General features: G+C 53.1%; 2 protein-coding genes and 1 long non-coding RNA gene across 3 annotated transcripts in view; 1 reads left to right on the forward strand and 2 right to left on the reverse strand.

Annotated features, from left to right (window-relative positions):
• The first annotated feature begins 62 nt into the window (after positions 1-62).
• LOC137883580 (uncharacterized) lies at positions 63-8,081 on the forward strand. The gene is made up of 15 exons (XM_068725123.1): positions 63-923; positions 1,281-1,424; positions 1,505-1,588; positions 2,131-2,249; positions 2,778-2,952; positions 3,140-3,265; positions 3,802-3,845; positions 3,932-4,031; positions 4,166-4,380; positions 4,957-5,137; positions 5,268-5,351; positions 5,809-5,954; positions 6,224-6,465; positions 6,552-6,661; positions 7,305-8,081. The coding sequence occupies exons 1-15, from the start codon at positions 792-794 to the stop codon at positions 7,494-7,496; spliced, it is 2,094 nt and encodes a 697-aa protein (XP_068581224.1). The 5' UTR covers positions 63-791; the 3' UTR covers positions 7,497-8,081.
• A 295-nt stretch (positions 8,082-8,376) lies between these two features.
• Positions 8,377-10,279, reverse strand: LOC137883581 (uncharacterized). Its single transcript, XR_011104581.1, has 3 exons — positions 9,865-10,279; positions 9,109-9,191; positions 8,377-8,956 (listed from the first exon to the last, which is right to left on the reverse strand). It is a non-coding gene; the product is annotated as an uncharacterized lncRNA (long non-coding RNA).
• A 2,194-nt stretch (positions 10,280-12,473) lies between these two features.
• LOC137883492 (uncharacterized protein DDB_G0283357-like) overlaps positions 12,474-25,537 on the reverse strand; it is a gene marked incomplete at its 5' end in the record, with an annotated part of 34,648 nt that continues 21,584 nt past the window's right edge. Inside the window, 11 exons of the mRNA XM_068724978.1 lie at positions 12,474-12,501; positions 13,354-13,581; positions 14,731-14,943; positions 15,106-15,198; positions 16,486-16,713; positions 17,863-18,075; positions 18,238-18,387; positions 19,990-20,172; positions 21,367-21,579; positions 21,742-21,834; positions 25,114-25,341. Coding sequence (XP_068581079.1) covers positions 12,474-12,501; positions 13,354-13,581; positions 14,731-14,943; positions 15,106-15,198; positions 16,486-16,713; positions 17,863-18,075; positions 18,238-18,387; positions 19,990-20,172; positions 21,367-21,579; positions 21,742-21,834; positions 25,114-25,341 — 1,870 coding nt within the window. The remainder of the gene's footprint in view (positions 12,502-13,353; positions 13,582-14,730; positions 14,944-15,105; positions 15,199-16,485; positions 16,714-17,862; positions 18,076-18,237; positions 18,388-19,989; positions 20,173-21,366; positions 21,580-21,741; positions 21,835-25,113; positions 25,342-25,537) is intronic.

Below are 25,537 nucleotides of genomic sequence, written 5' to 3' on the forward strand. Positions count from 1 at the left end.
CAAAGATCACTTGAGCTGCTGACAGCTCAGTCGTCTGACTCACAGATTCTAGATCGTATTGTTTGAGCCAGCAGCACACGTGATTAGATAATTCCTGTGGTATCTGCTGAATACAGAGTTCAAGATGTCCCACTTTAAGTGATTACCAAAGACACTAAAGAAGAAGAGACCAAAGTATTCATGTTAAATGGGTTTTCATTTTCTACGATAGTATTTGGTTCCCGTGATTGCTTCAGTGACGGGTACTGAATCAATCACTCAATGAGGAAACACGAGGGGTTGATTAATGTTAATGAAGCTTCTGTATTGTCTACCTGACCTTAATGAGCCATCCAAAACTCATTTCAACACATTCAAACAATTTAAAAGCTCCAACCACAACAACAGGCCAACATGTGACTCTGAAGGAACTGCAGAACCAACCAGAGCTATTTCACAAACCTCTCAACCAATGAGAACTTCAGCACAGACCACAGAACCAATCGCATCTGGAGAGCTCAACTCTGAGCCAATCATAGCGTTTGACTCTGATAGAGCTCAGCTTGAGGTAATCAGAGCTCAGCTGGTTAGATGTTTGGAGGGGGGGGAGATACTAGAGAGGCAGTAGAAAGCGGTAGAACATATCAATGGACAAGAGATCAAGTAGATGAAAATCAGTAAGGAGAGAGCAAAGGAAGGCTAAGGCTGGAGCGAGGACACAACCCAAACAGGTCAGAGAAGATTAAGTAAAGGAAGAGTGAAGAGCAGTTTGTTCTGACAAGGAGTGGAGCGACAAAGTCCCATCAGAGGAGATGAAGCTGAGCGTGAAGAACGTGGCTTTGCTGGCCTTCACAGAAAACATTGAGATGGAGCTGTTCTCTTCAGGGGAGCCCTGCATGGAGACGTCAACGCAGGAGACGAAGGACGGACAGACCTGTGACCAGGTGTGTCTTCTGTCTAATTGCATCTGAGCGTTCAGGTTGACTCAGAAATTAAAACGACAACCAGACTGTGGTGGTCCTCAGACTGCTTCATGTATTTAGTAATGCCCTGTTCTAATTCATAGAAAGTCCAAACGGTATGTTCTGCAGGTAGACCCCAGAATGTGACCTCGTACCTTCAGACTGAAGGACTACCAAGTACTGAGGTTCACAGTAAAGGTTTAAATCAACCAAATCCCAAATGCATGCTGCATGTTTGACGAGGACTGGAACAAGAGACGGAGCAACACTTTGTTGCATTAAATACCAAGTCATTGTTATGGTGAATCATTCATTTTATGTTTCTGTTTTTTAACCCAGAAACACTTGGAGCATCCTCTGGTACCCGACTGTGTGGAGGAACCAGAGCCAGCGGTCCAGACCCCACCGCTCAGGCAGCAGACGGAGGTCGAGCACTGCCCCCCTTTCCCAGGGTTCATGGAGGAAACTGAGATAGAAATGGAGGTACGTAAATAAATGAATACATTCAAAATAGAAACTTCTCAACCAAAATAACCGCGTTCTCTTTCCTTTCCTCCGTTCAGGTGTTTCCTCCCCTCAAAGTGACTGAGCGAGTGGCTCTAAAACCAGATGATCCTTCCATCATAACCCTGGTAGCGTCAGCTCAGGTGTTGTTTTGTCATTTCCTGATCAGCTGATCACAATGTTTGTTTCTCAGCAGTTCAGCGCGGTAGCGTGTGCAAACATGGAAGATGGGAGTGTTTCTGCTGTTGGTGCTCTGCTCCCTTCCATCTCAATAATATAACAGCATCATCTCATGAGGTCGAGGGTTGTTGTGCACTAATCTTGAGCCCTTACAGAAAGACTGAAAGCAAACAAATGGTGTTTACTGATTCAATCAATCAACACGTCTCTTATCAGTGTGGAACGTTTCAGGCATGTCTGCTTACGTGGTATTTTTGCTTATTTTCACATGTATGCTTATTGAACAAAATGTCAGGAAATAACGGCCCAAGAGCCCAATCGGTTGCCTTCCTAGCAAGATGTTATTTTATCAACTAATCATTCAAGACTTCTTGTCCTCATCCTGGATGGTTGTGCATTGAAAGAGCAACACATTTACAACATGAGAAGCTGTGTGTCTTAACAATGTGTCTGATCTCCCCGTATGTCCGTTTGATTCGTTTCGTGGGACGTCTGTGTGCCGTAGCCGTCTCCAAACAAAGCCGGTCGTCTGAAGTGGAAAAGACCGACGCTGCAGAAGACGGGACTGGTGGTCAAAGATGTGGTCTGTCTCCCCAGAGGATACGACCTGGCACAGCTGGAGAGGTGAAAGGTGTTATTGTAGTGTAAGATCCTCTTTCCCGTCCTCCTCTCTTGTAAGCGCTTGTGAGGACTACGTGGGTTGTTGTTGCTTGTTGGGACTGGTATGTAGGACTTCTCCTAAACATTCTAACACACTGGCCATATTGGTATGGATGTTCATGGTCTCTTTTTGATGACTCTTAACATGTTGTGACCCCTTGAACCTTTTTCTCCAGCACCACTATTAGTCCTTGATACGTCTTAGTTTATTTATTTTTATTTAATTTTCCGTGACATTTTCTGAAGTTCCTGAGAGGATGAATCCTAAAGTTTGCTGTGACCCGACGGACCTTTCCTCTGTAAAGCAACAACTAGTCCATATGTTCTATGGATCACAATGAAATCCTCAGAGGCTGAACCCTCTCCATTTTGGACACTCTAAGCCAAACTGTCAATGAGGCAAACTGCCATTTAAATGATCTTTATCTAGATGTGACGCCAGTGACCTCAATCTAAAGGTTGATGTATATGAATATTCTATTGTCCTTTCAGACACACTGTTCCTCGAGGCGGAGAACACGCAGCTCTAGCGGCCATGGGACTGACCGCTCGCATCTCCATCGATTACGATTGGTCGGCCAATCAGATGGAGAGTCGTCTGGCGGCGCTCTTCCGGGGGCGGTTTGTGAAACGAGCCGGACAAAAGTTCTCCTTCACATTTCTACAGGTGTGTGTTTCTGTCCCTGTGGGGGTTGGACTTCATATTTGATGGTTCACTCTTCCTGTCGAGGTCTCGGGTTATAAATAAAGATCGAATGTAGGATTAAGTTTAGCATCCGACAGTGAATCTGGAGAGTTTCCTTCCTGTTCTTCCACATTTTGGTATGCATGTCTGACGGTGTGTGTGGTTCCAGTGTGTCATGGGATCCGGGGTGCTGTTTGTCCCAGACTCTCCTGCAGAGGGCTGGACTGGAGAGCAGGTACTCAGGACCTCTGGACATGGTGCTTTGTACATCCTGAGCCAACGGGACTACCCACAGGTGAACCACGGCTGCTCTGTTTCTCCTTAAAACTGTAAAACCTTTCAGCAGTTATGATTAATTAAAGTACATTTCTAAAGATGTGACTCATGTTTTTAGTCCCATTTAAATCTTCCTCCATAACGACGTCATTAATTAAAGACGTTAACCAAATGAAAGAGTCTGATTCATCCTCCAACTGCTTTGCCGTGTGTGTGTGTGTGTGTGTGTGTGTGTGTGTGTGTGTGTGTGTGTGTGTGTGTGTGTGTGTGTGTGTGTGTGTGTGTGAGAGAGACAGGATCTGTAAAATGAAATGCACACATTACAGTAGCTTCGCCATGATTCCAAAATGATTGACGTCTGTCTTTTGGTATGTGACGTGAATCCAGATATGGATTCAGTGCTGTGGGTGTATCGCATACAAATAATGGTTGTGACAGTCTCTGAGTTCCCTTAATGTTAATGTAGTTTTCAGCAATATATGAAAGCAAAGTCATTGATTTAACTTTTACATGCTTCTTCTAAAGTGCATTAATTATACACTCTTCTCTCAACAGGCGGAATCTGAGAAGTCAGCAAGCGAGACACCTGTGGTGACCAGGTGAGGAAGAGGAATGTTTAAAAATGATAAATGGTGAACCGTATAATTGAATTCCCTGAATATGAATGTGCGTTATCTTTTGGAAGGAAGGAGTTTTGCCGGGGGAACGTCACAGAGAGCTGCTCGGACAAAGACGATCAGCTGGGAAGTCGGACCCAACCATGTGTTTCCAGCTCCTCAGAGGAGGTGGGTTTAGAAAAACGTACAAATCCAACTTTTTCACCAAATCTTCAAAAGTTTTTCCAATAGTCCAAGAAGCTAGGACAGGAAGGACACCATTTCCTCTCCATCTCCTTCAAATCTGTCTCTGTGGTGAGCAGTGCTCACACGACCTGGACTCCATCCTGAGGCTGTTCAGACGGGAGAACGTGGGTCGAGGCGTAGAAACCCACGTCCAGGTGAGGAGGGAGGACCTGCTCCACAGCGCTCTGGAGGTGGTGAGGAGGCCAGACTTCTGTTTCCAGACGACGCCCATCGTCTCCTTCAGTGGAGAGGAGACGGACGGCCGTGACGGACCTCTCAGAGACTTCTTTAGGTTTTGATCATTATTATGATTATTGACTGTGAAATATGAACAGAGCTGTCATCGGTCTCTGGTGTTCTTTATTGAATGTAGTTTAAAGAGTTATGAAAACAGAGTAATACTTGCTTCATGTTATTCTTTGCTTGATTATTTATTCGCATGAGAGCCAATATAAATGTTTTAGACTGACTTATTATATTATTTGAGGATGAAATTCCTGTCAAAATGATTATCATCACAAAAATGATCATGCTGTAACAAACAGATGTTTGTTCTTCTTTATCAATGAACCTGCTGATTTTTATTTTGAAATTATAATAAATCAAAATTGTGATTCCCAGAGCAACATATTCAGATGTGCTGCTTGACCAACATACCAAAACCAAGAATATTGATCATTATTATTACAATGATGAAAAGCCAAGGAGAGCAACACATTGTCACATTCATTGCTGATGTAATAGCCAGACATTTCCAGATGATGTTCTGTTTGACCAAGTGATTCATCTGGAGCACTAATGTGTTGTTTAGTAGAGAAGACGTGTTCGTTCTTCGTAGTGGTCCTGACCGTGTCCTCTCCTCTCACAGGCTGACTCTGCTGGAGCTGCAGCAGAGTTCTGTGTTTGAGGGTCATCCGGGGCGTCTGTTCCTGACCTGCGATCTTGAAGCTCTTGAAGACGGGAAGTATTACGAAGCAGGCGTTCTGATTGGCTGGTCTCTGACTCAGGGCGGGCCTGGACCCCGTTGTTTACACCCTGCACTTTTCCAGGTGGTGTGCATTGTCTTATGTAGATGGAACGTTTCCTAAATCGCAGCATTTAAAGCACATTGTGTATCATTCCTAGCAGCTTAGTTGTTTTTGATATTCTCTGAGTCATCGTATTGTTTTATTGTCACAGTTGGTTTGTGGCCAGAATCCATCGTTGGAGGACTTCAGCTGGAGGGACATTGTTGATGCTGAAGCACAGATCAGGCTGCAGCAGGTAACAAACACGCAGACGTCTCACTCACCTGTACTTCAGACAGAGGAATTGAAGAAGTAGGTCCAATCAATTTTAGATTGCTGTGATTAATGTGATGCACTGCTGCGTGTCATAGTTTCAGTTGTATTGAATATAAAGCTATAAACAATAGGTGGTGAAAAACAACATGGTGAATTAATCCAGTGTTTATCTGTACGGATGAGAGACTGCTTTCCAGATTTTTGTTTTGAATTGACACAGTTCCACCTAATTAGAGAGAACTTGACCACAAACCTGTTTGCTTCCAGCATTTCCATTTCAGACCCTTGTTTTCTGTCAACTCCCAACTGTCCACCACACACACACACACACACACACACACACACACACACACACACACACACACACACACACACACACACACACACACACACACACACACACACACACACACACAGCATTAATGCTCCTCTTGTAGATGCACAGTTGTACCGATGTGAAGCTGCTTTCTCCCAGTCTGTGTGACTGGGTGTCGAGCGCTGGGATCCCTGCAGTCAATTCAGTCCATTCTGATGAACTACCATCCATCTATGTCCGCCTGGTCAAACACTACATCTACCACAGGTTTGACACACAAACGCAGATCACACACTTGTAGTTCTCGCCCCATGCACTGGTTTGGAGTGTGGTGTAACTTTTTTTTATTTTAGGACTCATTGGCCTTTGATCTTGTGTCTCTAAGTCTTGCAGTTTAATTTGTATTAAATGATGTCATCAGAACAGTAAAAGAAATCTGTGCCGTTTCATTACTTAGCAAACGCCAATTAGCATATCCTATAACAAAGCCGAGTGAGCCAATGAAACCCTCCCACAGCCCGTCTGCTGTCCTTCAGGGTGGCCAGTATGATCTCCCAGTTCACAGAGGGACTGAACAGCTGTGGTGGATTGTGGGAAACGGTACAGTCCAACTGGGAGGAGTTTGTGCCTGTGATGACGAGCGCACAGCAGCAGCCTCTGACCGTGGAGGAGTTCAAACGGCTTTTCACCGTCTGCTACAGCCGTCCAGACAGCCGGCTGAGGCCGACCGAGGAGGCGACAGCCGGACACTGGCAGACGGTCCTTGCTTTGGTCAGCGGTAAGAACGGAGCGATGCATTGAAAAGGTGTGTCAGGGTTTACTATGAGAAGCTTTTAACTCAAATGTTTCCATGTGCACAATCAGATGGTAAGGTAGATTTTTCCTTTGAAGACCTCCTCGTCTTCATCACTGGAGCTGATCATCTGCCTCCTCTCGGGTTCCCCAGATTGATCTCCCTACGTTTTTACTCCCAGGTTGGTATCTATCTCACAAGCCAGCCGTTGTTAAATCCCTGTATGCTACAAACTGATGAATGACATGCAGGACTGTCCTCCCTGTTGTCCTCACTGGACCAGTGCTATTAGGGCCCTGCCTGTGTTATCCTGCTATTGACTGCCTGCTGACTCCTGACTCGCGACTCTTAACTGGCCCCTGCTGGTAGGGGTCGCTAGTGATAACACAGCTGAGTGCATCTCCAACCCCCAGAGAGCTGGGATCACAGTTTAACAGCGACCGGCAGGAAGAGTGCAAAGTCTCCTCAAGCTGAGTCATGCTCCTCTGCATTTTTGTAACTAGGCTCGAGACTTTTCCAACTAATAGTTTATTGATAAAAGCACTGTTAACATGTCTGAGGATTTTACAAAGGCGACCAATTCATTTTTAAATGCTAAAGAAACAGGAGGTCTGAAAACATCTACATTTGTGTAAATATTTTTCCAGCCAATTCAAATTGTTGACAGGATACTCAACTTTTCTTTCATTATAATACTATAATAATCTCAAGTCAATGTTATTTAAAATGAAACGGTAAAGTATTTTGAGGTCGAATTTCACAGTTAGGAAGATGAGAGATGAACTTTGTTGTCTCATTCACCTCCCCTTAAATACATTTTCCAGGACGTGAGCACGTCAGGCGCGCGGCGGCCTCACGCCTCCACCTGCGCCCTGGAGCTCTGCCTGCCGAGGGGAGCAGCGGGGGCTGCAGAGCTGTCGGCGCTGCTGAGCAGAGCCGTGCGTGAAGGCCGGACGGGAGGCGGAGAGGCTGGCTGCATAGATTCTGAAGTGGATGGATCATTGAGGTCCTGCTGAATTTGACTTTGTGGAGCTCAAAGATTTCTGTGAAATACGAACAGTGTGACTGTAAAGAAAGCCAAGCAGTGCTGGTCTGTGAACAGTTTGTCACTATGACTCATCCGACCTGATTAGTAAGCCTCGATCAGTGTTTGTATTGTTTAAGGCTTTATTCATTCAGAGTATAACAGCAGCTCTACACAAGCTTTCATTCGTTTTGTTTCATCTTTCAGAAGAATAGGAAGGAATGGTTTACCAGTTTTGGCTGTTGTGGATCAGATATGATGAATTATGTCAACACACTGTAATCAGTTGTTGACACAGATAAAGGAAACTCCATAGATGAATTCTTCAGTTAAGATTATCATCCATGTTTTAATCTTTTAATAGTTAATCCAAGATACTAAACTGATAAAGATTGCACCACACTGCGTCTTCTTGACATCTTACAAAGAACTAGTCTCTTGCCTTCTCTCTGGGTTAGGGTTAGCTGATATTTATACATTGATATATTGAGGAAATGTTTTACAAAATGAATGGCAATTCATTAACATTTTTCAGATATTAAACTTTTTTTGTATTTTCACATGTTTTGAAGCAGATCTGGACAATGCATGTGTATTTATAATTATATTTGCTTTAAAATCAAAGGATTAACAAGATTCTTTTTGAAAGATTTATTAAAACATACAAAGAATAAGTACTTCAAATAGATGTCTCTTCATTCATTTATTTAAATAGCAACACACAACATGAAATGTTAATCTTGTCTTATAAATCTAGTGTTACATCAAAGCAAATCCAGAAAGTCTATAATGCTATATAGCCTGAAGTGAAAGTAAAGGGCATAAAATAATTTTTTTGCTGCAGACCCTTGCAGTGCATTCACACTCTGCTTAAGAAGATACATTTTATAAGCTTATTGTTGGCACAAGAAAACCAGATTCATATTCCGAGAACATGTGCATTTTGTCAGCAACATCTGACGGACCATTAATTCTTTCCTTTTCACGGTTCAATCGTCATCATACACTATGAGACACTCACCAAGGTTATTGTTGCCAGTGTTTGTGTGAAACGTTTCCTCATTCATGATGAAAGGGGGAAGTGTTTCCTGGCAGCTCCTCCTCCAGTTACAGAGCATGTGAATTATTGAAACCTGTTTGAAACCTCTTTGACAGATCACACTGCTTGGTTTGAGCTTCCCATTCTACTGTGCACATTCAATGCACATCTTCAGTTCATGGAGATGTTGTTCAGGGATTATAGAGTGAAAATGGGTCCTCATGTTGACCCAAGAGTTTGACAATAATAATGATAAAGACGCAGAAGAAGTGGAGTAACAATTCTACCAGCATAACCTTGAACCGCTGTCTTTAGACATCAACATGAAGCTTCTATGGGGCAACTCTTTCCTTTTGAATCTTTACCACGTTGATTCTGTGAGCTGTTCCATTCAGGAGCTGCTTTTCAAAGAACTAAATTGAGAGAAAACACAGAGAATATACATCAGGAGATTCATCTCATTCCTGTCACCCCACCCTCTATCATGTGTGAATGCATCATCATTGATAATGTTCGCTGAAGAGCCTTCGCTAAACGGTTAATTTACACATTGTGTTTTACATACCTCATTAACACGTTCAGTGATGGTTCCATTGCTAACCTCTCCAAACACAGTTATCCTCATCTGAAGGGCCAGTAATACAAAGCCTGTAGGAATTAAAAAACAAAATAGTTTTAACAGTCTATCCTCAAAGCCTCTTTCCATATACATCCAAAGACAAGGCAGTAACAAAGTCACGATTAGCGTGGTGAATGGCGACTGTAAAATACTGAAATAAAATTAATTCCAGATATAAAATATTTTACTACAAAGGTTCATTGCTAGCAAAAAGAAAACCAAGAATGTACCCAATTTTTGCTAATTGAAATGTTATTAACCTTGGTGTCTCCACTTGTCTACTGTGGTATATGAAATGTGTGATCTGATTGACTGTATCTCCGTATTTGTATTGTATTATAGTTTTCATGAGTGAAGCTTTATGTTTTAGTTACACTTTACATGTAAAAGCCCAACTAGATATCTGAAGATTAGTAATAGCTATGTATGACTTATGAAGTCAATTAGTTTCTGTATTGACTATATTATCCATTACATGGTCTACAATTATTTTCTGATGTTAATGGACATTGTTTTCAGTTTCAGTACCCAATCAAAGGGGTACAATATGCTTAGGGTCAAAATAAATACTATGATCTTTCTTTGTCAGTGTGAGCTTAACCCATCACGTATTTCTTTAATGCATATTTCATAATTCCTGTATTGTTGACAGTGTGGAAAGAAAAGGAAAGATAAAAATAGAAAAATCATGGCGTCACAAGCCTTGGTTTGGAGCCATAGGTGTGGGGGTCGCTATCGTTGGAGCCGCAGTTGTTGGGGCCGCAGTTGTGGGTGCAGCAGTTGTTGAGTCAGCTGTTGTTGGAGCCGCAGTTGTGGGGGCCGCAGTTGTTGGTGCAACAGTTGTTGGAGCCTCAGTTGTGGGACCCGCAGTTGTGGGGGCTGCTGTCGTTGGAACCGTAGTTGTGGGAGCCACAGTTGTGGGAGCTGCTGTCGTTGGAGCCGTTGTTGTGAGAGCAGCTGTTGTTGAGCCTGTAGTTGTTGGTCCCGCAGTTGTTGGGGCCGCAGTTGTGGGGGCCGCAGTTGTGGGTGCAGCAGTTGTTGAGGCAGCTGTTGTTGGAGCCGCAGTTGTGAGAGCAGCTGTTGTGGGAGCCGCAGTTGTGGGAGCCGCAGTTGTGGGAGCTGCCGTTGTGGGAGCCACAGTTGTGGGAGCTGCCGTTGTGGGAGCCGCAGTTGTGGGAGCCGCCGTTGTGAGAACAGCCGTTGTGGGAGCCACAGTTGTGGGAGCCGCCGTTGTGGGAGCCACAGTTGTGGGAGCCGCCGTTGTGGGAGCCACAGTTGTTGGGGCCGCAGTTGTTGGAGCCGCCGTCGTTGGGGCAACAGTTGTTGGGGCCACAGTTGTGGGAGCTGCCGTTGATGGAGCCGTAGTTGTGAGAGCAGCTGTTGTTGAGCCTGCAGTTGTTGGGGCCACAGTTGTGGGAGCTGCTGTCGTTGGAGCCGTAGTTGTGAGAGCTGTTGTTGTTGAGCCTGCAGTTGTTGGTCCCGCAGTTGTGGGTGCAACAGTTGTTGAGGCAGCTGTTGTGGGAGCCACAGTTGTTGAGGCAGCTGTTGTGGGAGCCACAGTTGTTGGGGCAGCTGTTGTTGGAGCCGCAGTTGTGAGAGCAGCCGTTGTGGGAGCCGCTGTCGTTGGAGCCGCTGTCGTTGGAGCCGTAGTTGTGGGAGCCACAGTTGTTGGGGCAGCTGTTGTTGGAGCCGCAGTTGTGAGAGCAGCTGTTGTTGAGCCTGCAGTTGTTGGGGCCGCAGTTGTGAGAGCAGCTGTTGTTGAGCCTGCAGTTGTTGGGGCCGCAGTTGTGGGAGCCGCAGTTGTGAGAGCCGCCGTTGTGGGAGCCACTGTTGTGGGAGCTGCCGTCGTTGGAGCCGCAGTTGTTGGGGCCGCAGTTGTGGGTGCAGCAGTTGTTGAGGCAGCTGTTGTTGGAGCCGCAGTTGTGAGAGCAGCTGTTGTGGGAGCCGCAGTTGTGGGGGCCGCAGTTGTGAGAGCTGCCGTTGTGGGAGCCACAGTTGTGGGAGCTGCCGTTGTGGGAGCCGCAGTTGTTGGGGCCGCAGTTGTTGGAGCCGCCGTCGTTGGGGAAACAGTTGTTGGGGCCACAGTTGTGGGAGCCGCAGTTGTGAGAACTGCCGTTGTTGGAGCCGTAGTTCTGAGAGCAGCTGTTGTTGAGCCTGCAGTTGTTGGTCGCGCAGTTGTGGGTGCAACAGTTGTTGAGGCAGCTGTTGTGGGAGCCGCAGTTGTGGGAGCTGCTGTCGTTGGAGCCGTAGTTGTGGGAGCCACAGTTGTTGGGGCAGCTGTTGTTGGAGCCGCAGTTGTGAGAGCAACTGTTGTTGAGCCTGCAGTTGTTGGGGCCGCAGTTGTGGGTGCAGCAGTTGTTAAGGCAGCTGTTGTGGGAGCCGCAGTTGTGGGAGCTGCCGTTGTGGGAGCCGCAGTTGTGGGAGCTGCCGTTGTTGGAGCCGTAGTTGTGAGAGCAGCTGTTGTTGAGCCTGCAGTTGTTGGTCCCGCAGTTGTGGGTGCAATAGTTGTTGAGGCAGCTGTTGTGAGAACCACAGTTGTTGGTCCCGCAGTTGTTGGGGCCGCAGTTGTGGGTGCAGCAGTTGTGGGAGCCGCAGTTGTTGGGGCCGCAGTTGTGAGAGCTGCCGTTGTGGGAGCCACAGTTGTGGGAGCCGCAGTTGTTGGGGCCGCAGTTGTTGGCGCCGTAGTTCTGAGAGCAGCTGTTGTTGAGCCTGCAGTTGTTGGTCGCGCAGTTGTGGGTGCAACAGTTGTTGAGGCAGCTGTTGTGGGAGCCGCAGTTGTGGGAGCTGCTGTCGTTGGAGCCGTAGTTGTGGGAGCCACAGTTGTTGGGGCAGCTGTTGTTGGAGCCGCAGTTGTGAGAGCAACTGTTGTTGAGCCTGCAGTTGTTGGGGCCGCAGTTGTGGGTGCAGCAGTTGTTAAGGCAGCTGTTGTGGGAGCCGCAGTTGTGGGAGCTGCCGTTGTGGGAGCCGCAGTTGTGGGAGCTGCCGTTGTTGGAGCCGTAGTTGTGAGAGCAGCTGTTGTTGAGCCTGCAGTTGTTGGTCCCGCAGTTGTGGGTGCAATAGTTGTTGAGGCAGCTGTTGTGAGAACCACAGTTGTTGGTCCCGCAGTTGTTGGGGCCGCAGTTGTGGGTGCAGCAGTTGTGGGAGCCGCAGTTGTGGGAGCCGCAGTTGTTGGGGCCGCAGTTGTTGGCGCCGCAGTTGTGAGAGCAGCTGTTGTTGAGCCTGCAGTTGTTGGGGCCGCAGTTGTGGATGCAACAGTTGTTGAGGCAGCTGTTGTGGGAGCCGCAGTTGTGAGAGCTGCCATTGTGGGAGCCTCAGTTGTGGGAACCGCAGTTGTGGGAGCTGCAGTTGTTGGGGCCGCAGTTGTTGGAGCCACCGTCGTTGGGGCCGCAGTTGTTGGGGCTGCAGTTGTTGGGGCTGCAGTTGTTGGGGCCGTCGTTGGGGCCGCAGTTGTTGGGGCCGCAGTTGTGGGTGCAGCAGTTGTGGGAGCCGCAGTTGTTGGAGCCGCAGTTGTGAGAGCTGCCTTTGTTGGAGCCGCAGTTGTGGGGGCTGCAGTTGTGTGTGCAGCAGTTGTTGAGGCAACTGTTGTTAGAGCCGCAGTTGTGAGAGCAGCTGTTGTTGGGGCTGCAGTTGTGAGAGCTGCCGTTGTGGGAGCCGCAGTTGTTGGTCCCGCAGTTGTGGGTGCAACAGTTGTTGAGGCAGCTGTTGTGGGAGCCACAGTTGTTGGGGCAGCTGTTGTTGGAGCCGCAGTTGTGAGAGCAGCTGTTGTTGAGCCTGCAGTTGTTGGGGCCGCAGTTGTGAGAGCAGCTGTTGTTGAGCCTGCAGTTGTTGGGGCCGCAGTTGTGGGAGCCGCAGTTGTGAGAGCCGCCGTTGTGGGAGCCGCTGTTGTGGGAGCTGCCGTCGTTGGAGCCGCAGTTGTTGGGGCCGCAGTTGTGGGTGCAGCAGTTGTTGAGGCAGCTGTTGTTGGAGCCGCAGTTGTGAGAGCAGCTGTTGTGGGAGCCACAGTTGTGGGAGCTGCCGTTGTGGGAGCCACAGTTGTTGGGGCCGCAGTTGTGGGTGCAGCAGTTGTTGAGGCAGCTGTTGTTGGAGCCGCAGTTGTGAGAGCAGCTGTTGTTGAGCCTGCAGTTGTTGGAGCCACAGTTGTTGGGGCAGCTGTTGTTGGAGCCGCAGTTGTGAGAGCAGCTGTTGTTGAACCTGCAGTTGTTGGGGCCGCAGTTGTGGGTGCAGCAGTTGTTAAGGCAGCTGTTGTGGGAGCCACAGTTGTGGAAGCTGCCGTCGTTGGAGCCGCAGTTGTGGGAGCTGCAGTTGTGAGAGCAGCCGTTGTGGGAGCCGCTGTTGTGGAAGCTGCCGTCGTTGGAGCTGCAGTTGTGGGAGCTGCTGTCGTTGGAGCCGTAGTTGTGGGAGCCACAGTTGTTGGGGCAGCTGTTGTTGGAGCCGCAGTTGTGAGAGCAACTGTTGTTGAGCCTGCAGTTGTTGGGGCCGCAGTTGTGGGTGCAGCAGTTGTTAAGGCAGCTGTTGTGGGAGCCGCAGTTGTGGGAGCTGCCGTTGTGGGAGCCGCAGTTGTGGGAGCTGCCGTTGTTGGAGCCGTAGTTGTGAGAGCAGCTGTTGTTGAGCCTGCAGTTGTTGGTCCCGCAGTTGTGGGTGCAATAGTTGTTGAGGCAGCTGTTGTGAGAACCACAGTTGTTGGTCCCGCAGTTGTTGGGGCCGCAGTTGTGGGTGCAGCAGTTGTGGGAGCCGCAGTTGTTGGGGCCGCAGTTGTGAGAGCTGCCGTTGTGGGAGCCACAGTTGTGGGAGCCGCAGTTGTTGGGGCCGCAGTTGTTGGCGCCGCAGTTGTGAGAGCAGCTGTTGTTGAGCCTGCAGTTGTTGGGGCCGCAGTTGTGGATGCAACAGTTGTTGAGGCAGCTGTTGTGGGAGCCGCAGTTGTGAGAGCTGCCGTTGTGGGAGCCACAGTTGTGGGAACCGCAGTTGTGGGAGCCGCAGTTGTTGGGGCCGCAGTTGTTGGAGCCACCGTCGTTGGGGCCGCAGTTGTTGGGGCTGCAGTTGTTGGGGCCGTCGTTGGGGCCGCAGTTGTTGGGGCCGCAGTTGTGGGTGCAGCAGTTGTGGGAGCGGCAGTTGTTGGAGCCGCAGTTGTGAGAGCTGCCGTTGTGGGAGCCGCAGTTGTGGGGGCTGCAGTTGTGTGTGCAGCAGTTGTTGAGGCAACTGTTGTTAGAGCCGCAGTTGTGAGAGCAGCTGTTGTTGGGGCTGCAGTTGTGAGAGCTGCCGTTGTGGGAGCCGCAGTTGTGGGGGCCGCAGTTGTGAGAGCTGCCGTTGTGGGAGCCACAGTTGTGGGAGCCGCAGTTGTGGGAGCCGCAGTTGTTGGGGCCACAATTGTGGGAGCTGCCGTTGATGGAGCCGTAGTTGTTAGAGCAGCTGTTGTTGAGCCTGCAGTTGTGGGTGCAGCAGTTGTTGGGGTAGCAGTTGTTGGAGCCTCAGTTGTGAGAGCTGCCGTTGTGGGAGCCGCAGTTGTAGAAGCCGCAGTTGTGGGAGCCGCAGTTTTTGGTGCTGCAGTTGTGAGAGCAGCTGTTGTTGAGCCTGCAGTTGTTTGGGCCGCAGTTGTCGGTGCAGCAGTTGTTGAGGCAGCTGTTGTTGGAGCCGCAGTTGTGAGAGCAGCTGTTGTTGAGTCTGCAGTTGTTGGAGCCACAGTTGTTGGGGCAGCTGTTGTTGGAGCCGCAGTTGTGAGAGCAGCTGTTGTTGAACCTGCAGTTGTAGGGGCCGCAGTTGTGGGTGCAGCAGTTGTTAAGGCAGCTGTTGTGGGAGCCACAGTTGTTGGAGCCGCAGTTGTGAGAGCAGCCGTTGTGGGAGCCGCTGTTGTGGGAGCTGCCGTCGTTGGAGCCGCAGTTGTTGGGGCCGCAGTTGTGGGAGCTGCCGTTGTTGGAGCCTTTGTTGTGAGAGCAGCTGTTGTTGAGCCTGCAGTTGTTGGGGCCGCTGTTGTGGGAGCTGCCGTTGTGGGAGCCACAGTTGTGGGAGCTGCTGTCGTTGGAGCCATAGTTGTGAGAGCAGCTGTTGTTGAGGGCGCAGTTGTGGGTGCCGCAGTTGTGGGTGCAGCAGTTGTTGAGGCAGCTGTTGTTGGAGCCGCAGTTGTGAGAGCAGCTGTTGTGGGAGCCGCAGTTGTGGGGGCCGCAGTTGTGGGAGCTGCCGTTGTGGGAGCCACAGTTGTGGGAGCTGCCGTTGTGGGAGCCACAGTTGTGGGAGCCGCCGTTGTGAGAACAGCTGTTGTGGGAGCCACAGTTGTGGGAGCCACAGTTGTGGGAGCCGCCGTTGTGGGAGCCACAGTTGTTGGGGCCGCAGTTGTTGGAGCCGCCGTCGTTGGGGCAACAGTTGTTGGGGCCACAGTTGTGGGAGCTGCCGTTGATGGAGCCGTAGTTGTGAGAGCAGCTGTTGTTGAGCCTGCAGTTGTTGGGGCCACAGTTGTGGGAGCTGCTGTCGTTGGAGCCGTAGTTGTGAGAGCTGTTGTTGTTGAGCCTGCAGTTGTTGGTCCCGCAGTTGTGGGTGCAACAGTTGTTGAGGCAGCTGTTGTGGGAGCCACAGTTGTTGAGGCAGCTGTTGTGGGAGCCACAGTTGTTGGGGCAGCTGTTGTTGGAGCCGCAGTTGTGAGAGCAGCCGTTGTGGGAGCCGCTGTCGTTGGAGCCGTAGTTGTGGGAGCCACAGTTGTTGGGGCAGCTGTTGTTGGAGCCGCAGTTGTGAGAGCAGCTGTTGTTGAGTCTGCAGTTGTTGGTCCCGCAGTTGTGGGTGCAACAGTTGTTGAGGCAGCTGTTGTGGGAGCCACAGTTGTTGGGGCAGCTGTTGTTGGAGCCGCAGTTGTGAGAGCAGCTGTTGTTGAGCCTGCAGTTGTTGGGGCCGCAGTTGTGAGAGCAGCTGTTGTTGAGCCTGCAGTTGTTGGGGCCGCAGTTGTGGGAGCCGCAGTTGTGAGAGCCGCCGTTGTGGGAGCCACTGTTGTGGGAGCTGCCGTCGTTGGAGCCGCAGTTGTTGGGGCCGCAGTTGTGGGTGCAGCAGTTGTTGAGGCAGCTGTTGTTGGAGCCGCAGTTGTGAGAGCAGCTGTTGTGGGAGCCGCAGTTGTGGGGGCCGCAGTTGTGAGAGCTGCCGTTGTGGGAGCCACAGTTGTGGGAGCTGCCGTTGTGGGAGCCACAGTTGTTGGGGCCGCAGTTGTGGGTGCAGCAGTTGTTGAGGCAGCTGTTGTTGGAGCCGCAGTTGTGAGAGCAGCTGTTGTTGAGCCTGCAGTTGTTGGAGCCACAGTTGTTGGGGCAGCTGTTGTTGGAGCCGCAGTTGTGAGAGCAGCTGTTGTTGAACCTGCAGTTGTTGGGGCCGCAGTTGTGGGTGCAGCAGTTGTTAAGGCAGCTGTTGTGGGAGCCACAGTTGTGGAAGCTGCCGTCGTTGGAGCCGCAGTTGTGGGAGCTGCAGTTGTGAGAGCAGCCGTTGTGGGAGCCGCTGTTGTGGAAGCTGCCGTCGTTGGAGCTGCAGTTGTGGGAGCTGCTGTCGTTGGAGCCGTAGTTGTGGGAGCCACAGTTGTTGGGGCAGCTGTTGTTGGAGCCGCAGTTGTGAGAGCAACTGTTGTTGAGCCTGCAGTTGTTGGGGCCGCAGTTGTGGGTGCAGCAGTTGTTAAGGCAGCTGTTGTGGGAGCCGCAGTTGTGGGAGCTGCCGTTGTGGGAGCCGCAGTTGTGGGAGCTGCCGTTGTTGGAGCCGTAGTTGTGAGAGCAGCTGTTGTTGAGCCTGCAGTTGTTGGTCCCGCAGTTGTGGGTGCAATAGTTGTTGAGGCAGCTGTTGTGAGAACCACAGTTGTTGGTCCCGCAGTTGTTGGGGCCGCAGTTGTGGGTGCAGCAGTTGTGGGAGCCGCAGTTGTTGGGGCCGCAGTTGTGAGAGCTGCCGTTGTGGGAGCCACAGTTGTGGGAGCCGCAGTTGTTGGGGCCGCAGTTGTTGGCGCCGCAGTTGTGAGAGCAGCTGTTGTTGAGCCTGCAGTTGTTGGGGCCGCAGTTGTGGATGCAACAGTTGTTGAGGCAGCTGTTGTGGGAGCCGCAGTTGTGAGAGCTGCCGTTGTGGGAGCCACAGTTGTGGGAACCGCAGTTGTGGGAGCCGCAGTTGTTGGGGCCGCAGTTGTTGGAGCCACCGTCGTTGGGGCCGCAGTTGTTGGGGCTGCAGTTGTTGGGGCCGTCGTTGGGGCCGCAGTTGTTGGGGCCGCAGTTGTGGGTGCAGCAGTTGTGGGAGCGGCAGTTGTTGGAGCCGCAGTTGTGAGAGCTGCCGTTGTGGGAGCCGCAGTTGTGGGGGCTGCAGTTGTGTGTGCAGCAGTTGTTGAGGCAACTGTTGTTAGAGCCGCAGTTGTGAGAGCAGCTGTTGTTGGGGCTGCAGTTGTGAGAGCTGCCGTTGTGGGAGCCGCAGTTGTGGGGGCCGCAGTTGTGAGAGCTGCCGTTGTGGGAGCCACAGTTGTGGGAGCCGCAGTTGTGGGAGCCGCAGTTGTTGGGGCCACAATTGTGGGAGCTGCCGTTGATGGAGCCGTAGTTGTTAGAGCAGCTGTTGTTGAGCCTACAGTTGTGGGTGCAGCAGTTGTTGGGGTAGCAGTTGTTGGAGCCTCAGTTGTGAGAGCTGCCGTTGTGGGAGCCGCAGTTGTAGAAGCCGCAGTTGTGGGAGCCGCAGTTTTTGGTGCTGCAGTTGTGAGAGCAGCTGTTGTTGAGCCTGCAGTTGTTTGGGCCGCAGTTGTCGGTGCAGCAGTTGTTGAGGCAGCTGTTGTTGGAGCCGCAGTTGTGAGAGCAGCTGTTGTTGAGCCTGCAGTTGTTGGAGCCACAGTTGTTGGGGCAGCTGTTGTTGGAGCCGCAGTTGTGAGAGCAGCTGTTGTTGAACCTGCAGTTGTAGGGGCCGCAGTTGTGGGTGCAGCAGTTGTTAAGGCAGCTGTTGTGGGAGCCACAGTTGTTGGAGCCGCAGTTGTGAGAGCAGCCGTTGTGGGAGCCGCTGTTGTGGGAGCTGCCGTCGTTGGAGCCGCAGTTGTTGGGGCCGCAGTTGTGGGAGCTGCCGTTGTTGGAGCCTTTGTTGTGAGAGCAGCTGTTGTTGAGCCTGCAGTTGTTGGGGCCGCTGTTGGAGCCTTTGTTGTGAGAGCAGCTGTTGTTGAGCCTGCAGTTGTTGGGGCCGCTGTTGTGGGAGCTGCCGTTGTGGGAGCCACAGTTGTGGGAGCTGCTGTCGTTGGAGCCATAGTTGTGAGAGCAGCTGTTGTTGAGGGCGCAGTTGTGGGTGCCGCAGTTGTGGGTGCAGCAGTTGTTGAGGCAGCTGTTGTTGGAGCCGCAGTTGTGAGAGCAGCTGTTGTGGGAGCCGCAGTTGTGGGGGCCGCAGTTGTGGGAGCTGCCGTTGTGGGAGCCACAGTTGTGGGAGCTGCCGTTGTGGGAGCCACAGTTGTGGGAGCCGCCGTTGTGAGAACAGCTGTTGTGGGAGCCACAGTTGTGGGAGCCACAGTTGTGGGAGCCGCCGTTGTGGGAGCCACAGTTGTTGGGGCCGCAGTTGTTGGAGCCGCCGTCGTTGGGGCAACAGTTGTTGGGGCCACAGTTGTGGGAGCTGCCGTTGATGGAGCCGTAGTTGTGAGAGCAGCTGTTGTTGAGCCTGCAGTTGTTGGGGCCACAGTTGTGGGAGCTGCTGTCGTTGGAGCCGTAGTTGTGAGAGCTGTTGTTGTTGAGCCTGCAGTTGTTGGTCCCGCAGTTGTGGGTGCAACAGTTGTTGAGGCAGCTGTTGTGGGAGCCACAGTTGTTGAGGCAGCTGTTGTGGGAGCCACAGTTGTTGGGGCAGCTGTTGTTGGAGCCGCAGTTGTGAGAGCAGCCGTTGTGGGAGCCGCTGTCGTTGGAGCCGTAGTTGTGGGAGCCACAGTTGTTGGGGCAGCTGTTGTTGGAGCCGCAGTTGTGAGAGCAGCTGTTGTTGAGCCTGCAGTTGTTGGGGCCGCAGTTGTGAGAGCAGCTGTTGTTGAGCCTGCAGTTGTTGGGGCCGCAGTTGTGGGAGCCGCAGTTGTGAGAGCCGCCGTTGTGGGAGCCACTGTTGTGGGAGCTGCCGTCGTTGGAGCCGCAGTTGTTGGGGCCGCAGTTGTGGGTGCAGCAGTTGTTGAGGCAGCTGTTGTTGGAGCCGCAGTTGTGAGAGCAGCTGTTGTGGGAGCCGCAGTTGTGGGGGCCGCAGTTGTGAGAGCTGCCGTTGTGGGAGCCACAGTTGTGGGAGCTGCCGTTGTGGGAGCCACAGTTGTGGGAGCCGCAGTTGTTGGGGCCGCAGTTGTTGGAGCCGCCGTCGTTGGGGAAACAGTTGTTGGGGCCACAGTTGTGGGAGCCGCAGTTGTGAGAACTGCCGTTGTTGGAGCCGTAGTTCTGAGAGCAGCTGTTGTTGAGCCTGCAGTTGTTGGTCGCGCAGTTGTGGGTGCAACAGTTGTTGAGGCAGCTGTTGTGGGAGCCGCAGTTGTGGGAGCTGCTGTCGTTGGAGCCGTAGTTGTGGGAGCCACAGTTGTTGGGGCAGCTGTTGTTGGAGCCGCAGTTGTGAGAGCAACTGTTGTTGAGCCTGCAGTTGTTGGGGCCGCAGTTGTGGGTGCAGCAGTTGTTAAGGCAGCTGTTGTGGGAGCCGCAGTTGTGGGAGCTGCCGTTGTGGGAGCCACAGTTGTGGGAGCCGCAGTTGTGGGAGCCGCAGTTGTTGGGGCCGCAGTTGTGGGTGCAGCAGTTGTTGAGGCAGCTGTTGTTGGAGCCGCAGTTGTGAGAGCAGCTGTTGTTGAGCCTGCAGTTGTTGGAGCCACAGTTGTTGGGGCAGCTGTTGTTGGAGCCGCAGTTGTGAGAGCAGCTGTTGTTGAACCTGCAGTTGTTGGGGCCGCAGTTGTGGGTGCAGCAGTTGTTAAGGCAGCTGTTGTGGGAGCCACAGTTGTGGAAGCTGCCGTCGTTGGAGCCGCAGTTGTGGGAGCTGCAGTTGTGAGAGCAGCCGTTGTGGGAGCCGCTGTTGTGGAAGCTGCCGTCGTTGGAGCTGCAGTTGTGGGAGCTGCTGTCGTTGGAGCCGTAGTTGTGGGAGCCACAGTTGTTGGGGCAGCAGTTGTTGGAGCCGCAGTTGTGAGAGCAACTGTTGTTGAGCCTGCAGTTGTTGGGGCCGCAGTTGTGGGTGCAGCAGTTGTTAAGGCAGCTGTTGTGGGAGCCGCAGTTGTGGGAGCTGCCGTTGTGGGAGCCGCAGTTGTGGGAGCTGCAGTTGTTGGAGCCGTAGTTGTGAGAGCAGCTGTTGTTGAGCCTGCAGTTGTTGGTCCCGCAGTTGTGGGTGCAATAGTTGTTGAGGCAGCTGTTGTGAGAACCACAGTTGTTGGTCCCGCAGTTGTTGGGGCCGCAGTTGTGGGTGCAGCAGTTGTGGGAGCCGCAGTTGTTGGGGCCGCAGTTGTGAGAGCTGCCGTTGTGGGAGCCACAGTTGTGGGAGCCGCAGTTGTTGGGGCCGCAGTTGTTGGCGCCGCAGTTGTGAGAGCAGCTGTTGTTGAGCCTGCAGTTGTTGGGGCCGCAGTTGTGGATGCAACAGTTGTTGAGGCAGCTGTTGTGGGAGCCGCAGTTGTGAGAGCTGCCGTTGTGGGAGCCACAGTTGTGGGAACCGCAGTTGTGGGAGCCGCAGTTGTTGGGGCCGCAGTTGTTGGAGCCACCGTCGTTGGGGCCGCAGTTGTTGGGGCTGCAGTTGTTGGGGCCGTCGTTGGGGCCGCAGTTGTTGGGGCCGCAGTTGTGGGTGCAGCAGTTGTGGGAGCGGCAGTTGTTGGAGCCGCAGTTGTGAGAGCTGCCGTTGTGGGAGCCGCAGTTGTGGGGGCTGCAGTTGTGTGTGCAGCAGTTGTTGAGGCAACTGTTGTTAGAGCCGCAGTTGTGAGAGCAGCTGTTGTTGGGGCTGCAGTTGTGAGAGCTGCCGTTGTGGGAGCCGCAGTTGTGGGGGCCGCAGTTGTGAGAGCTGCCGTTGTGGGAGCCACAGTTGTGGGAGCCGCAGTTGTGGGAGCCGCAGTTGTTGGGGCCACAATTGTGGGAGCTGCCGTTGATGGAGCCGTAGTTGTTAGAGCAGCTGTTGTTGAGCCTGCAGTTGTGGGTGCAGCAGTTGTTGGGGTAGCAGTTGTTGGAGCCTCAGTTGTGAGAGCTGCCGTTGTGGGAGCCGCAGTTGTAGAAGCCGCAGTTGTGGGAGCCGCAGTTTTTGGTGCTGCAGTTGTGAGAGCAGCTGTTGTTGAGCCTGCAGTTGTTTGGGCCGCAGTTGTCGGTGCAGCAGTTGTTGAGGCAGCTGTTGTTGGAGCCGCAGTTGTGAGAGCAGCTGTTGTTGAGCCTGCAGTTGTTGGAGCCACAGTTGTTGGGGCAGCTGTTGTTGGAGCCGCAGTTGTGAGAGCAGCTGTTGTTGAACCTGCAGTTGTAGGGGCCGCAGTTGTGGGTGCAGCAGTTGTTAAGGCAGCTGTTGTGGGAGCCACAGTTGTTGGAGCCGCAGTTGTGAGAGCAGCCGTTGTGGGAGCCGCTGTTGTGGGAGCTGCCGTCGTTGGAGCCGCAGTTGTTGGGGCCGCAGTTGTGGGAGCTGCCGTTGTTGGAGCCTTTGTTGTGAGAGCAGCTGTTGTTGAGCCTGCAGTTGTTGGGGCCGCTGTTGTGGGAGCTGCCGTTGTGGGAGCCACAGTTGTGGGAGCTGCTGTCGTTGGAGCCATAGTTGTGAGAGCAGCTGTTGTTGAGGGCGCAGTTGTGGGTGCCGCAGTTGTGGGTGCAGCAGTTGTTGAGGCAGCTGTTGTTGGAGCCGCAGTTGTGAGAGCAGCTGTTGTGGGAGCCGCAGTTGTGGGGGCCGCAGTTGTGGGAGCTGCCGTTGTGGGAGCCACAGTTGTGGGAGCTGCCGTTGTGGGAGCCACAGTTGTGGGAGCCGCCGTTGTGAGAACAGCTGTTGTGGGAGCCACAGTTGTGGGAGCCACAGTTGTGGGAGCCGCCGTTGTGGGAGCCACAGTTGTTGGGGCCGCAGTTGTTGGAGCCGCCGTCGTTGGGGCAACAGTTGTTGGGGCCACAGTTGTGGGAGCTGCCGTTGATGGAGCCGTAGTTGTGAGAGCAGCTGTTGTTGAGCCTGCAGTTGTTGGGGCCACAGTTGTGGGAGCTGCTGTCGTTGGAGCCGTAGTTGTGAGAGCTGTTGTTGTTGAGCCTGCAGTTGTTGGTCCCGCAGTTGTGGGTGCAACAGTTGTTGAGGCAGCTGTTGTGGGAGCCACAGTTGTTGAGGCAGCTGTTGTGGGAGCCACAGTTGTTGGGGCAGCTGTTGTTGGAGCCGCAGTTGTGAGAGCAGCCGTTGTGGGAGCCGCTGTCGTTGGAGCCGTAGTTGTGGGAGCCACAGTTGTTGGGGCAGCTGTTGTTGGAGCCGCAGTTGTGAGAGCAGCTGTTGTTGAGTCTGCAGTTGTTGGTCCCGCAGTTGTGGGTGCAACAGTTGTTGAGGCAGCTGTTGTGGGAGCCACAGTTGTTGGGGCAGCTGTTGTTGGAGCCGCAGTTGTGAGAGCAGCTGTTGTTGAGCCTGCAGTTGTTGGGGCCGCAGTTGTGAGAGCAGCTGTTGTTGAGCCTGCAGTTGTTGGGGCCGCAGTTGTGGGAGCCGCAGTTGTGAGAGCCGCCGTTGTGGGAGCCACTGTTGTGGGAGCTGCCGTCGTTGGAGCCGCAGTTGTTGGGGCCGCAGTTGTGGGTGCAGCAGTTGTTGAGGCAGCTGTTGTTGGAGCCGCAGTTGTGAGAGCAGCTGTTATGGGAGCCGCAGTTGTGGGGGCCGCAGTTGTGAGAGCTGCCGTTGTGGGAGCCACAGTTGTGGGAGCTGCCGTTGTGGGAGCCACAGTTGTTGGGGCCGCAGTTGTGGGTGCAGCAGTTGTTGAGGCAGCTGTTGTTGGAGCCGCAGTTGTGAGAGCAGCTGTTGTTGAGCCTGCAGTTGTTGGAGCCACAGTTGTTGGGGCAGCTGTTGTTGGAGCCGCAGTTGTGAGAGCAGCTGTTGTTGAACCTGCAGTTGTTGGGGCCGCAGTTGTGGGTGCAACAGTTGTTGAGGCAGCTGTTGTGGGAGCCACAGTTGTTGAGGCAGCTGTTGTGGGAGCCACAGTTGTTGGGGCAGCTGTTGTTGGAGCCGCAGTTGTGAGAGCAGCCGTTGTGGGAGCCGCTGTCGTTGGAGCCGTAGTTGTGGGAGCCACAGTTGTTGGGGCAGCTGTTGTTGGAGCCGCAGTTGTGAGAGCAGCTGTTGTTGAGTCTGCAGTTGTTGGTCCCGCAGTTGTGGGTGCAACAGTTGTTGAGGCAGCTGTTGTGGGAGCCACAGTTGTTGGGGCAGCTGTTGTTGGAGCCGCAGTTGTGAGAGCAGCTGTTGTTGAGCCTGCAGTTGTTGGGGCCGCAGTTGTGAGAGCAGCTGTTGTTGAGCCTGCAGTTGTTGGGGCCGCAGTTGTGGGAGCCGCAGTTGTGAGAGCCGCTGTTGTGGGAGCCACTGTTGTGGGAGCTGCCGTCGTTGGAGCCGCAGTTGTTGGGGCCGCAGTTGTGGGTGCAGCAGTTGTTGAGGCAGCTGTTGTTGGAGCCGCAGTTGTGAGAGCAGCTGTTGTGGGAGCCGCAGTTGTGGGGGCCGCAGTTGTGAGAGCTGCCGTTGTGGGAGCCACAGTTGTGGGAGCTGCCGTTGTGGGAGCCACAGTTGTGGGAGCCGCAGTTGTTGGGGCCGCAGTTGTTGGAGCCGCCGTCGTTGGGGAAACAGTTGTTGGGGCCACAGTTGTGGGAGCCACAGTTGTGAGAACTGCCGTTGTTGGAGCCGTAGTTCTGAGAGCAGCTGTTGTTGAGCCTGCAGTTGTTGGTCGCGCAGTTGTGGGTGCAACAGTTGTTGAGGCAGCTGTTGTGGGAGCCGCAGTTGTGGGAGCTGCTGTCGTTGGAGCCGTAGTTGTGGGAGCCACAGTTGTTGGGGCAGCTGTTGTTGGAGCCGCAGTTGTGAGAGCAACTGTTGTTGAGCCTGCAGTTGTTGGGGCCGCAGTTGTGGGTGCAGCAGTTGTTAAGGCAGCTGTTGTGGGAGCCGCAGTTGTGGGAGCTGCCGTTGTGGGAGCCGCAGTTGTGGGAGCTGCCGTTGTTGGAGCCGTAGTTGTGAGAGCAGCTGTTGTTGAGCCTGCAGTTGTTGGTCCCGCAGTTGTGGGTGCAATAGTTGTTGAGGCAGCTGTTGTGAGAACCACAGTTGTTGGTCCCGCAGTTGTTGGGGCCGCAGTTGTGGGTGCAGCAGTTGTGGGAGCCGCAGTTGTTGGGGCCGCAGTTGTGAGAGCTGCCGTTGTGGGAGCCACAGTTGTGGGAGCCGCAGTTGTTGGGGCCGCAGTTGTTGGCGCCGCAGTTGTGAGAGCAGCTGTTGTTGAGCCTGCAGTTGTTGGGGCCGCAGTTGTGGATGCAACAGTTGTTGAGGCAGCTGTTGTGGGAGCCGCAGTTGTGAGAGCTGCCATTGTGGGAGCCACAGTTGTGGGAACCGCAGTTGTGGGAGCCGCAGTTGTTGGGGCCGCAGTTGTTGGAGCCACCGTCGTTGGGGCCGCAGTTGTTGGGGCTGCAGTTGTTGGGGCTGCAGTTGTTGGGGCCGTCGTTGGGGCCGCAGTTGTTGGGGCCGCAGTTGTGGGAGCCGCAGTTGTTGGAGCCGCAGTTGTGAGAGCTGCCTTTGTTGGAGCCGCAGTTGTGGGGGCTGCAGTTGTGTGTGCAGCAGTTGTTGAGGCAACTGTTGTTAGAGCCGCAGTTGTGAGAGCAGCTGTTGTTGGGGCTGCAGTTGTGAGAGCTGCCGTTGTGGGAGCCGCAGTTGTGGGGGCCGCAGTTGTGAGAGCTGCCGTTGTGGGAGCCACAGTTGTGGGAGCCGCAGTTGTTGGGGCCGCAGTTGTTGGCGCCGCAGTTGTGAGAGCAGCTGTTGTTGAGCCTGCAGTTGTTGGGGCCGCAGTTGTGGGTGCAGCAGTTGTTGAGGCAGCTGTTGTTGGAGCCGCAGTTGTGAGAGCAGCTGTTGTTGAACCTGCAGTTGTTGGGGCCGCAGTTGTGGGTGCAGCAGTTGTTAAGGCAGCTGTTGTGGGAGCCACAGTTGTGGAAGCTGCCGTCGTTGGAGCCGCAGTTGTGGGAGCTGCAGTTGTGAGAGCAGCCGTTGTGGGAGCCGCTGTTGTGGAAGCTGCCGTCGTTGGAGCTGCAGTTGTGGGAGCTGCTGTCGTTGGAGCCGTAGTTGTGGGAGCCACAGTTGTTGGGGCAGCTGTTGTTGGAGCCGCAGTTGTGAGAGCAACTGTTGTTGAGCCTGCAGTTGTTGGGGCCGCAGTTGTGGGTGCAGCAGTTGTTAAGGCAGCTGTTGTGGGAGCCGCAGTTGTGGGAGCTGCCGTTGTGGGAGCCGCAGTTGTGGGAGCTGCCGTTGTTGGAGCCGTAGTTGTGAGAGCAGCTGTTGTTGAGCCTGC

Source organism: Cebidichthys violaceus, unplaced genomic scaffold (assembly GCF_023349555.1).
Source record: "Cebidichthys violaceus isolate CVI_PGR_0920_01 unplaced genomic scaffold, fCebVio1.0.p SCAF_33, whole genome shotgun sequence".
Classification (NCBI taxonomy): Eukaryota; Metazoa; Chordata; class Actinopteri; order Perciformes; family Stichaeidae; genus Cebidichthys; species Cebidichthys violaceus.

What these genes read in the sequence shown, in the direction of transcription:
- LOC137883580 (XM_068725123.1), top strand. Translation starts at nt 792, where the DNA reads ATGAAGCTGAGCGTGAAGAACGTGGCTTTGCTGGCCTTCACAGAAAAC. An exon ending in CCCTGGTAGCGTCAGCTCAG is followed by an intron (nt 1,589 to 2,130) that starts GTGTTGTTTTGT and finishes TGTGTGCCGTAG; the next exon opens with CCGTCTCCAAACAAAGCCGG. An exon ending in AAACACTACATCTACCACAG is followed by an intron (nt 5,955 to 6,223) that starts GTTTGACACACA and finishes GCTGTCCTTCAG; the next exon opens with GGTGGCCAGTATGATCTCCC.